Consider the following 12887-nt stretch of genomic DNA (forward strand, 5'->3'; position numbering starts at 1 on the left):
ACTTTGTGGTACAACTGTTTATTAGAAACAATGAATACGTAGCAAAATCAGGAGCCCATGTTGTATTATAACCATATAGAGTTAAAGTTTGTGTCTGAGCTGCTGTCTTGCTGTAATCGGGATATTTCCAACTAACCTTTACCTGGTGATACTTTCTTCGTTATTTGTTCAAAAGTTTCCAGTGTAATTAGGAAATGCCTGGAGTAGCGCACTTCTGTGTCTAGTTGCAAGTGGAACTAAAAAAAAAGAGAGAATATTCAGAAAAATATTATATCCACGTTTTGCATAGATTGAGAAACGCCTCTTGCACGTGTATAGATCTTTGTTTTGGACGCACTGTGTGACATGCTGTCAGCCGTGGCCACGTCGCATAGAAACGACTAGTTCCTGCAAAGATGTTGGGAAATGCAAGATGTCTGGCAGCTAAAATCGGGAGGCCACCTCTCACTCTGTGCAAAAAGTGGATTTAATATCTTTCTGAATATTCTCTGATTTTTTGGAGTACCACCGGCAACTGGACACTGACGTTTATAAGAGATACGTTTCTTCCAAATCAAGAACAAAGAAAGTATCGTCAAGAAAAATGGCGGTATGGAAGTACGGAGTACATTATTTCATACCCCATTACAAACTGTATGTAGCTGGTTGAATTAGTGGTCTGAACGGGAGACAGGCCTTTTGTCAACCAGGACCACTTCTCCACTGGAGACCACAGCATTCTGTATAGTCTTCCTCTGAGCAGCAGAAACATCTCTCCCTGAAAAACAACACGGAAACAGATAAGAACAGAACCTGGGCCACATTCACAATAACATCTGAACGTAGAAGTGTTGATCTCGGATCAGTTGTCTGTTAAATCATAACGATTAAGATTATGGACAGGGAGGATCTGATTGGAGATCAGCATTCCTACTCTGAGACACTTTAAATATGGGCCATGGTGCCCAAGCAAGGCCTTTATAAAGGGAGAACCACTACCTACTTTGCCTGTTGCATTTCGGTTCACAGGAGACCCCTGGAGTAGGGTAGCACACAGAGGTACTACAGTGGATGAAAATCTGTAAAGAGAGTACAGAATAAAATAAGTTAGTGAAAAGTAAATAGTATATCAAATGAAGTTTCTGTTATAAAAAAGCCAGCCAATTACCCGCTCTTTCTGGGGAGACCGAGTGTGATCCACAAAGGTGAACATCTCGAGGGTAAAGCGTTTGTAGTGGTTGGGGTACAGAAGGCCAGAGGAACGTTCCACAGGGACCATGGTGGTCAGGTAATTATCATTCGGGTAGGAACAACTGGAAGGTGAGAGAGGAGTAATAGATAGTTCATGTTGCAAAATCCAACCCTTCCTGTCCAAAGCACTTTAGTGCACAAAACATTAGGAACAACCGCTCTTTCCATGACATAGACTTATCCCAAATCAAATTGTATTGGTCACATACACATGGTTAGCAGATGTTAATGCGAGTGTAGGGAAATGCTTGTGCTTCTAGTTCCGACAATACAGTAATATCTAACAAGTAATCTAACAACAACTACCTTATACACAACAACTACCTTATACACACAAATGTAAAGGGATGAATAAGAATATGTACATATAAATATATGAATGAGTGATGGCCGTGCGGCATAGGCAAGATAGATGGTATAAATACAGTATATACATATGAGATGAGTAATGTAGGATATGTAAACATTACTAAAGTGGCGTTATTTAAAGTGACGAGTGGATCTTTATTAAGTCCATTTATTAAAGTGGTGATTTGAGTCTGTATGTTGCCAGCAGCCACTCAGTGTTAGTGGTGGCTGTTTAACAGTCTGATGGCCTTGAGATTGAAGCTGCTTTTCAGTCTCTCTGTCCCGGCTTTGAAGCACCTGTACTGACCTCGCCTTCTGGATGATAGCGGGGTGAACAAACAGTGGCTCGGGTGGTTGTTATCCTTGATGATCTTTTTGGCCTTCCTGTGACATTGTTGGTGCCCTGGAGGGCAGGTAGTTTGCCCCCGGTGATGAGTTGTGCAGACCTCACTACCCTCTGGAGAGCCTTACGGTTGAGGGCGGAGCAGTTGCCGTACCAGGCAGTGATACAGCCCGACAGGATGCTCTCGATTGTGCATCTGTAAAAGTTTGTGAGTGTTTTAGGTGACAAGTCAAATTTCTTCAGCCTCCTGCTGCGCCTTCTTCACGACGCTGTCTGTGTGGGTGGACCAATTCAGTTTGTCCGTGAAGTGTACGCCGAGGAACTTCCCACCTTCTCTGCTACTGTCCCGTCGATGTGGATGGAGAGGTGCTCCCTCTGCTGTTTCCTGAAGTCCACGATCATCTCCTTTGTTTTGTTGACGTTGTGTGTGAGGTTTTTTCCTGACACCACACTCTGAGGGCCCTCACCTCCTCCCTGTAGGCCGTCTCGTCGTTGTTGGTAATCAAGCCTACCACTGTAGTTTCGTCTGCAAATTTGATGATTGAGTTGGAGGCGTGCATGGCCATGCAGTCATAGGTGAACAGGGAGTACAGGAGAGGGCTGAGCACGCACCCTTGTCTGGCCCCAGTGTAGAGGATCAGCGGGGTGGAGATGCTGTTTCCTACCTTCACCACCTGGGGGTGGCCCGTCAAAGTCCAGGACCCAGTTGCACAGGGCGGGGTTGAGACCCAGGGTCTCGAGCTTAATGACGAGGGTACAATGGTGTTAAATGCTGAGCTGTACCAGGTGAATCCAGGTGAAAGCTATGATCCCTTATTGATGTCACCTGTTAAATCCACTTCAATCAGTGGAGATGGAGGGGATGGGACATGTCAAAGATGGATTTTTAAGTCTTAAAACAACTGAGACATGGATTGTGTATAGTTCCCTTCCATGGGTGAATGGACAAAGCAAAATGTTTAAGTGCCTTGGAACGGGATATAGTAGGTGCACCGGTTTTAGTTTGTCATGAACTGCAACGATGCTGGGTTTTTCACGCTCAACATTTGTGTATCAAGCTCCACCACCCGAAGGACATTCAGCCAACTTGACACAACTGTGGGAAGCATTGGAGTCAACATGGGCCAGCATCCCTGTTGAACGCTTTCGACACCATGCCGACGAATCGAGGCTGTTCTGAGGGCAAAAGGGGGTGCAAGTCAATATGAGGAAGGTGTTCCTAATGTTTTGTACACTCAGTGTATCTATAATAAAAAATACATATTGGTACATGATACCTTTGATGTCACATAACGAAGAGATCTCAAACATATTGTTCAAAATACATACAGTATTAGTAAAAAGAGCAAGTCGTATAATCAGGGAGAAGTAAGCATGGAAATGAGGTGGATAGTACTGTAGTTACTCTTCAATGATGAGATCCCACTGGGGCATGCTGACAGGGCTGGGGTCAGAGGTGGTCCAGCAGTGCTCCAGCATCAGGAACAGGTTGGGATCCTTCCTCTCCAGGATGCGAACCTCAACGTTCAAAGGCTGCCTCAAGACTTTAGTGATGGGGTACTCTTCCTCAGTGTAATACAATGTGAAGGATCTCGACTCTGGAAGTCAGACGGGATTGGAAAAACTTGTAAAAGTCAACAAAAAAATCATAATAAATCACTTAATTGCATTCAAATATTACAAATTGACACAGAACAAGCCTGAAATGAAATACACGTTACCGTCATTACACCCCTTGGTGTCGCATGTTCCTTTGGCCAGTCTCAGTTCCACTCTGAGGGGTCCCGGAGCAGCAACAGGAGCGGGTGCAGGAACAGTGTTCACCTCAGTAACCAGAGCCTCTACTGCAGTGGCAGAGTACTTACACTGGAACAGCAGCCTAGATAGGGAAAAACAAGCAGTGATACAATAGGGTCTTCAAGCATACTGTATCACTGCTTTATGGGCCAGATCGAAGTCCTTACACGCTCGTGACGTTCTGAATCGCCTCTGGGGAATCAATCAAGTCAATTCAATCTTACAGAGAGAAGACTCACTCAAAATGGCTGTCCCTGGTGATAGACCCTCGAGGTCCCACCCCCACGTTATAGGAAGATGCCATCCTGTTCTCGTAAACCACATAACCACTTTCCTCCTGCAGGGGAGAGTCCACAGTTAATACCGAGCCAGTGTATAACATTCATATTATCTCTACTCACCTTTATAGTGGTGCCACAGGCAGTGACAGGGAACTGGTATATGGCGAAGGCTGAAGTGATGCCAACAGGACTGCAGGGGCGGTCATTTCCCCCCAACAGACTGATGGAATCAATGTCTATTTTGGGCCAAGTGGAATCCCTGGCCACCACCACCACAAACTGAGCATCCCTGGTACACTGCACAGTCACTGGGGAAAGAGAGGAAAAAGTACATGTTTTGAGCATTACAATATTATCTGAGCATTACAAGACAGAAACAATATCAGACACTCACCTGCCTTCCCATAGTAGCACTGCTGTCCATTGAAGCAGCAGTAGATAGCCTGACATTGAGATGGAGTAATATCTGGGGTTCCACATTGCACTATATCCCGAACCGGTACTTGACATCTCTGATCTGGAGTTTGGGTTACTGCTGGCCACTGGGACTCTGGCCGCTGGGGAGTCTGCTGCTGTGGCCCCTGGATCACTGGCCTCTGAGGAGTCTGTTGCTGTGGCCACTGGGACTCTGGCCGCTGGGGAGTCTGCTGCTGTGGCCCCTGGATCACTGGCCTCTGAGGAGTCTGTTGCTGTGGCCACTGGGACTCTGGCCGCTGGGGAGTCTGCTGCTGTGGCCCCTGAATCACTGGCCTCTGAGGAGTCTGTTGCTGTGGCCACTGGGACTCTGGCCGCTGGGGAGTCTGCTGCTGTGGCCCCTGGATGACTGGCCTCTGAGGAGTCTGTTGCTGTGGCCACTGGGACTCTGGCCGCTGGGGAGTCTGCTGCTGTGGCCCCTGGATCACTGGCCTCTGAGGAGTCTGTTGCTGTGGCCACTGGGACTCTGGCCGCTGGGGAGTCTCTGCTGTGGCCCCTGAATCACTGGCCTCTGAGGAGTCTGCTGCTGTGGCCACTGGGACTCTGGCCGCTGGGGAGTCTGCTGCTGTGGCCCCTGGATCACTGGCCTCTGAGGAGTCTGTTGCTGTGGCCACTGGGACTCTGGCCGCTGGGGAGTCTGCTGCTGTGGCCCCTGGATCACTGGCCTCTGAGGAGTCTGCTGCTGTGGCCACTGGGACTCTGGCCGCTGGGGAGTCTGCTGCTGTGGCCCCTGGATCACTGGCCTCTGAGGAGTCTGTTGCTGTGGCCACTGGGACTCTGGCCGCTGGGGAGTCTGCTGCTGTGGCCCCTGTATCACTGGCCTCTGAGGAGTCTGCTGCTGTGGCCACTGGGACTCTGGCCGCTGGGGAGTCTGTTGCTGTGGCCCATGTGGCTCTTGCCTCTGGGGAGTCTGCTGCTGTGGCCACTGGGGCTCTGGTCTCTGGGGAGTCTGCTGCTGTGGCCACTGGGGCTCTGGTCTCTGGGGAGTCTGCTGCTGTGGCCACTTGGGCTCTGGTCTCTGAGCAGTCTGCTGCTGTGTCCCCTGGATCACTGTCCTCTGAGGAGTCTGCTGCTGTGGTCCCTGGATCACTGGTCTCTGGGAGTCTGCTGCTCTGGCCTCTGGTGATCTGGTCTCTGGGGAGTCTGTAGCTGTGGCCACTGGGGCTCATGCCTCTGGGGAGTCTGTAGCTGTGGCCCCTGGTGATCTGGCCTCTGAGGAGTCTGCTGCTGTGGCCTCTGAGGAGTCTGTAGCTGTGGCCACTGGGGCTCATGCCTCTGGGGAGTCTGTAGCTGTGGCCCCTGGTGATCTGGCCTCTGAGGAGTCTGCTGCTGTGGCCTCTGAGGAGTCTGCAGCTGTGGCCACTGGGGCTCTGGTCTCTGATGAGTCTGCTGCTGTGGCCTCTGAGGAGTCTGCAGCTGTGGCCACTGGTGCACTGGTCTCAGGGGATTCTGCAGCTGTGGCCCCTGGGGCTCTGGTCTCTGGGATGTCTGCTGCTGTGGCCTCTGGGGCTCTGGTCTCTGGGGAGTCTGCTGCTGTGGCCTCTGGGGCTCTGGTCTCTGGAGAGTCTGTAGTTGTGGTCCCTGGGGCTCTGGCCTCTGATGAGTCTGCAGCTGTGGCCTCTGGGGCTCTGGTCTCTGAGAAGTCTGCAGCTGTGGCATCTGGGGAGTCTGCAGCTGTGGCCTCTGGGTCTCTGGCCTCTGGAGAGTCTGTAGTTGGGGTCCCTGGGGCTCTGACCTCTGGTGAGTCTGCAGCTGTGGCCTCTGGGGCTCTGGTCTCTGGGGAGTCTGCAGCTGTGGCCCCTGGGGATCTGGTCTTTGGGGAGTCTGCAGCTGTTGCCACTGGGGCTCTGGCCATTGGGGCTGTCTAGGCGTGGAGGTTGTAATTTGGGGTTGGGGGTTGTTGTACGAAGGAAACCTCAAGTTAGGCTGTGCATCAGCACAACATGCGAACACTACCAACAACACAAACCCAAAGGAACACCACCTCACTGCCATACCTGCTCAAAAAGATATAAGCTATCTTCAATAATACAGGTATGTGCAATACTGCCTACACAACCTATACTGCCTAATACAGATTTATACCTGAGTATGATAGAATGCTAGAAACTGCCTCCTGTAAAACAAATCCCTTTCCAACCCTGTGCAATTAAATGGTCAGCACCGTATTTGCTAGACTAGAGTCAGTGGCATTATCAGTGGCATTATCTAGAAATAACCCCTAGTAGTTTGTGAAAATAAGAGCACAATACAAGTTGCAAAAATAGATCGCAACAAGGAAACAAAAACCAGCTTCAGTGCAGAAAAATTGTTCCACCTCCATTAGGAAGAACACAGCTTATATACCCTGAGATATATGATGTAATACATCACTATGTGTGTACGTGTTCCTGTGTGTCCTCAGTCCTTGTACTACGACCTTTAGCGAGACGCTGACACAAATTCCTATCATGTGCGAACACAGGGGTGCAACTTTGGTTTTATAAGTGGGGGGGACATAACTTTGCGTGTGTCTGGGGGTCCTCAAACTTTGGGGGGCATCTAAAGCTTATTTCCTGCATTTCTACACAAATATAATATGACCCTTCTAGCTGTCTCTATGTAGAACAACAAAAAGTAAGCAAAAAATGCCCACAGTCATCAAGCTAGGTAAGAGATTGTGTTTAAATATGCTTCATTAACATGACTGAACTAGATCTTTGATCATTTAATATTGTGCTGCACCTTCAACCAGTAGCCTAACAAATGAACAACTCTTACAAATAAAGTACCAAGACAACTTTTGATTGTCTTTATTTTAAGACTCCCTCTACATCCAATGTCAGCCAGACCGCCCAGCCAACCCTGTACACCCGATCGCCACCAGCCTAGTCAATAACTCAACTCTCTCCCCAACACAACTTCCTTCCCATCTCTTTTTATATGTCTCAAGGGAAAGTTTTAGAAAGCAAAGACCAAATAATAAAAACACATACACCTACACATTAATGCGCAGAAACACTACATCCTCCATATAATTCATATTATTGGCCTAATAGTACTGTTGTCACGCCCTGGTCAAAGTATTTTGTGTTCATCTTTATGTATTTGGTCAGGCCAGGGTGTGGCATGGGGTTTTTGTAATTGTGGTGTGTTTGTCTTGGGGTTTTGGTGGTGGTATTGGGATTGTAGCTTAGTGGGTTGTCTAGCAAAGTCTATGGCTGTCTGGAGTGGTTCTCAATCAGAGGCAGATGCTTATCGTTGTCTCTGATTGGGAACCATATTTAGGCAGCCATATTCTTTGAGTTTGTCGTGGGTGATTGTCCTTAGTGTCCTATGTGTACTCTCTGTTAGTTTGCACCAGTTAGGCTGTTTCGGTTTTGTTTATTGTTTTTTGTAAGTTCGTGTTTCTTTGTTGTATTAAACATGGATCGCAATCGACACGCTGCAGTTTGGTCCGACTCTCCTTCATCACCACTAGAAAACCGTTACAGAATCACCCACCAACCAAGGACCAAGCGGCGTGGTAAACAGAGGCAGCAGCAACAGCAGCAGCAGGAGAAGCGACAGGTGCAGCAGGAGCAACAGCAGCAGCAGCAAAGGCAGCAGCAGGAGCAAAGGCAGCAGCAGGAGAAGCAACAGAGGCAGCAGCAGCATTGGGAGAGGCTGCACTCTTTGGATAAATGGACTTGGGAGGAGATCCTTGACGGACAAGGACCCTGGGCAGAGCCATGGATGGAATTGGAGCTGTCGGCGAAGCAGAGTGCTGAGTCTGAGAGTGTGGAGGATGTATTGGACAGAGTAGAAAGAAAGGTGTGGGCTTGGCATAGCATGCACGGCATACCAGTGCCAGCACCACGCATCAGGCCTACAGTGCGTCCCACCTGTTCAGCGCTGCCGGAGCCTTTCTCCTCTACAGCGCTGCTGGAGTCTTCCGCCTGTTCAGCGCAGCCAGAGCCTTTCTCCTCTCCTGCGCGGCCGGAGTCTCCCGCCTGTTCAGCGCAGCCAGTCTACAAGGAGCTGCCAGTCTGTAAGGAGCTGCCAGTCTGTAAGGAGCTGCCAGTCTGTAAGGAGCTGCCAGTCTGTAAGGAGCTGCCGGTCTGTAAGGAGCTGCCGGTCTGCACGGAGCTGCCGGTCTGCACGGAGCTGCCGGTCTGCACGGAGCTGCCGGTCTGCACGGAGCTGCCGGTCTGCACGGAGCTGCCGGTCTGCACGGAGCTGCCGGTCTGCACGGAGCTGCCGGTCTGCACGGAGCTGTCAGTCTGCACGGAGCTGTCAGTCTGCACGGAGCTGCCAGTCTGCACGGAGCTGCCAGTCTGCACGGAGCTGCCAGTCTGCACAGAGCTGCCAGTCTGCATAGAGCCGCCAGAGCTGCCAGTCTGTAAGAAGCCGCCAGAACTGTCAGCCTACATGGAGCAGCCAGAGCTGTCAGTCTGCATGAAGCAGCCAGAGATGTCAGTCTGCATGGAGCAGCCAGTCTGCATGGAGCAGCCAGTCTGCAAGGAGCTGTCAGTCTGCAAGGAGCTGTCAGTCTGCAAGGAGCTGTCAGTCTGCAAGGAGCTGTCAGTCTGCACGGAGCTGCCAGTCTGCACGGAGCTGCCAGTCTGCACGGAGCTGCCAGTCTGCACGGAGCTACCAGTCTGCACGGAGCTACCAGTCTGCAAGGAGCTGCCAGTCTGTAAGGAGCTGCCAGTCTGCACGGAGCCGCCAGAGCTGTCAGCCTACATGGAGCAGCCAGAGCTGTCAGTCTGCATGAAGCAGCCAGAGATGTCAGTCTGCATAGAGCAGCCAGTCTGCATGGAGCAGCCAGTCTGCAAGGAGCTGTCAGTCTGCAAGGAGCTGTCAGTCTGCAAGGAGCTGTCAGTCTGCAAGGAGCTGTCAGTCTGCAAGGAGCTGTCAGTCTGCAAGGAGCTGTCAGTCTGCACGGAGCTGTCAGTCTGCAAGGAGCTGTCAGTCTGCAAGGAGCTGCCAGGCTGCAAGGAGCAGCCAGTCAGCACGGAGCCGACAGAGCTGTCAGTCTGTAAGAAGCCGCCAGAGCTGTCAGCCTATATGGAGCAGCTAGTGCTGCCAGTCTGCCCAGCGCCGCCAGTGCCCCCGTCTGCCCAGCGTCACCAGTCTGCCCAGCGCCGTCAGTCTGCCCAGCATCGCCAGTCTGCCCAGCGTCGCCAGTCTGCCCAGCGCCACCAGTCTGCCCAGCATCGCCAGTCTGCCCAGCATCGCCAGGCTGCCCAGCACTGCCAGTCTGCCTAGCGTCGCCAGTCTGCCCAGCGCCGCCAGGCTGCCCAGCGCCGCCAGATCTGCCAGTCAGCCAGACTCTTCCAGATCTGCCAGTCAGCCAGTCTCTTCCAGATCTGCCAGTCAGCCAGACTCTTCCAGATCTGCCAGTCAACCAGACTCTTCCAGATCTGCCAGTCAACCAGACCCTTCCAGATCTGCCAGTCAACCAGACTCTTCCAGATCTGCCAGTCAACCAGACTCTTCCAGATCTGCCAGTCAACCAGACTCTTCCAGATCTGCCAGTCAGCCAGACTCTTCCAGATCTGCCAGTCAGCCAGTCTCTTCCAGATCTCTTCCAGATCTGCCAGTCAGCCAGACTCTTCCAGATCTGCCAGTCAACCAGACTCTTCCAGATCTGCCAGTCAACCAGACCCTTCCAGATCTGCCAGTCAACCAGACTCTTCCAGATCTGCCAGTCAACCAGACTCTTCCAGATCTGCCAGTCAACCAGACTCTTCCAGATCTGCCAGTCAACCAGACTCTTCCAGATCTGCCAGTCAACCAGACTCTTCCAGATCTGCCAGTCAACCAGACTCTTCCAGATCTGCCAGTCAACCAGACTCTTCCAGATCTGCCAGTCAACCAGACTCTTCCAGATCTGCCAGTCAACCAGACTCTTCCAGATCTGCCAGTCAACCAGACTCTTCCAGATCCGCCAGTCAGCCGGGATCTGCCAGAACTGCCAGTCGGCCAGGATCCGCCAGTCAGCCAGGATCCGCCAGTCTGCCAGGATCAGTTAGATCCGCCATTCAGCCAGGATCCGCCAGTCTGCCAGGATCCGCCAGTCAGCCAGGATCCGCCAGTCAGCCAGGATCCGCCAGTCAGCCAGGATCCGCCAGTCCATGATCCGCCAGTCAGCCAGGATCCGCCAGTCTTTCAGGATCCGCCAGAAGTGCCAGTCAACCAGGATCCGCCAGTCAGCCAGGATCCGCTAGTCTGCCAGGATCCGCCAGTCTGCCAGGATCCGCCAGTCTGCCAGGATCCGCCAGAACTGCCAGTCTGCCAGGATCCGCCAGTCTGCCAGGATCCGCCAGAACTGCCAGTCGGCCAGGATCTGCCAGTCGGCCAGGATCTGCCAGTCGGCCAGGATCTGCCAGTCGGCCAGGATCTGCCAGTCGGCCAGGATCTGCCAGTCGGCCAGGATCTGCCAGTCGGCCAGGATCCGCCAGTCTGCCAGGATCAGTTAGATCCGCCAGTCTGCCAGGATCCGCCAGTCTGCCAGGATCCGCCAGTCTGCCAGGATCCGCCAGTCAGCCAGGATCCGCCAGTCAGCCAGGATCCGCCAGTCTCCCAGGACCCACCAGTCAGCCAGGATCCGCCAGAAGTGCCAGTCAGCCAGGATCTGCCGGAACCACCAGCCAGCCAGGATCTGGTAGATCCATCAACCTGCCTGAGCTTCCTCTCACTCCTGAGCTTCCTCTCACTCCTGAGCTTCCTCTCACTCCTGAGCTTCCTCTCACTCCTGAGCTTCCTCTCACTCCTGAGCTTTCTCTCACTCCCGAGCTTCCCCTCAGTCCCGAGCTGCCTCAGTCCCGAGCTGTCCTTCAGTCCCGATCTGCTCCTCAGTCCAGTGGGGTTCTGGGTGAGGACTACTAGGCCATGGTCGGCGGCGAGGGTGGACTATCCAGGGACGAAGGGAGAGGGGACTAAGACATTAAATGAGTGGGGTCCACGTCCCGCGCCCGAGCCGCCACCATGGACAGACGCCCACCCGGACCCTCCCTATTGTTTTGAGGTGCGTTCGGGAGTCCGCACCTTAGGGGGGTTCTGTCACGCCCTGGTCAAAGTATTTTGTGTTCATCTTTATGTATTTGGTCAGGCCAGGGTGTGGCATGGGGTTTTTGTAATTGTGGTGTGTTTGTCTTGGGGTTTTGGTGGTGGTATTGGGATTGTAGCTTAGTGGGTTGTCTAGCAAAGTCTATGGCTGTCTGGAGTGGTTCTCAATCAGAGGCAGATGCTTATCGTTGTCTCTGATTGGGAACCATATTTAGGCAGCCATATTCTTTGAGTTTGTCGTGGGTGATTGTCCTTAGTGTCCTATGTGTACTCTCTGTTAGTTTGCACCAGTTAGGCTGTTTCGGTTTTGTTTATTGTTTTTTGTAAGTTCGTGTTTCTTTGTTGTATTAAACATGGATCGCAATCGACACGCTGCAGTTTGGTCCGACTCTCCTTCATCACCACTAGAAAACCGTTACAACTGTAGAGATCTTTTTACTTGCACACAATAGAGCTGGGTCACTCCGTCCTGCCCCTAGGGGTCCACGACCCGGCAGCTCCTCAACCCAACACACCCCACTCACCCTTAGGATCTTAGTGAAACATTCATTATTGGTTTCAGGTGGGTAAGGCCAAGGCCAGCGTGACAACCAACATTCTATGGATGGTCTTAAACTGCAGTAATTTATGTCTGAGAATATATGAACATGACTGGGCATTCTAACAGATCTGTATCCATTCATCATCATCAATAGCGTCTCTCAGGTCTTCCTCATTTTTATTTTGCATGTTTTGTGTCATCGGGAAAAGCCTCTGTCAACCCTTGATGCAGTTTGGAAAGCAACTTTAGAGGTTTGTCAGACTGCCTTAAAATAGTTTCAATCTTTGAAGCTTCTTGCTTGTCCAGTGTATACTGCACAGAGAGAATTGTTGAACTGTGCATTCAGATAGTATTCAGACCTCTTGACTTTTTCTACATTTTGTTACATTACAGCCTTATTATAAAATTGATTCAATTATTTTTTCCCCTCATCAATCTACACACAATACCCCATAATGACATCACAATTACATCACAATACCCCATAATGACATCACAATACCCCAAACAGTTTTTGATCATTTTTATCAAATGTATCAAATTTAAAACTAAAATATGGCATTTACATAAGTATTCAGACCCTTTACTCAGTACTTTGCTGAAGCACCTTTGGCCGCGATTCTGAATATTTTCAGAATGCCTTCTATCTGCAAAAGTTCACCTCTGAGCCGTCAGACTGATCTTCCCTGGCTGTCTGACCCTGATGAGACCCCTGTTACCATCTGATCCTGCTCAGATGAGGCATGATAAAGAATGACCTTGGTGTACATTTATACATTATATTATCCAAGAGTATAAATTGTTTCATAATTCAAATGACCTTAATTCCCAGATCCCAGAC

The 12887-nt window shown here is 51.0% G+C and overlaps 1 protein-coding gene across 1 annotated transcript; it reads right to left on the minus strand.

The window, feature by feature from the left end:
* Nucleotides 1-242: 242 nt before the first annotated feature.
* Nucleotides 243-5744, minus strand: LOC121841229 (zona pellucida sperm-binding protein 4-like). The gene is made up of 10 exons (XM_042308342.1): nt 5684-5744; nt 4979-5616; nt 4394-4922; nt 4120-4307; nt 3958-4055; nt 3643-3800; nt 3327-3519; nt 1148-1292; nt 983-1058; nt 243-757 (listed from the first exon to the last, which is right to left on the minus strand). Exons 1-10 carry the CDS (start codon nt 5742-5744, stop codon nt 651-653), a joined length of 2193 nt encoding a protein of 730 aa, XP_042164276.1. The 3' UTR covers nt 243-650.
* Nucleotides 5745-12887: the final 7143 nt, after the last annotated feature.

Source organism: Oncorhynchus tshawytscha, linkage group LG28, assembly GCF_018296145.1.
Source record: "Oncorhynchus tshawytscha isolate Ot180627B linkage group LG28, Otsh_v2.0, whole genome shotgun sequence".
Lineage (NCBI taxonomy): Eukaryota > Metazoa > Chordata > Actinopteri > Salmoniformes > Salmonidae > Oncorhynchus > Oncorhynchus tshawytscha.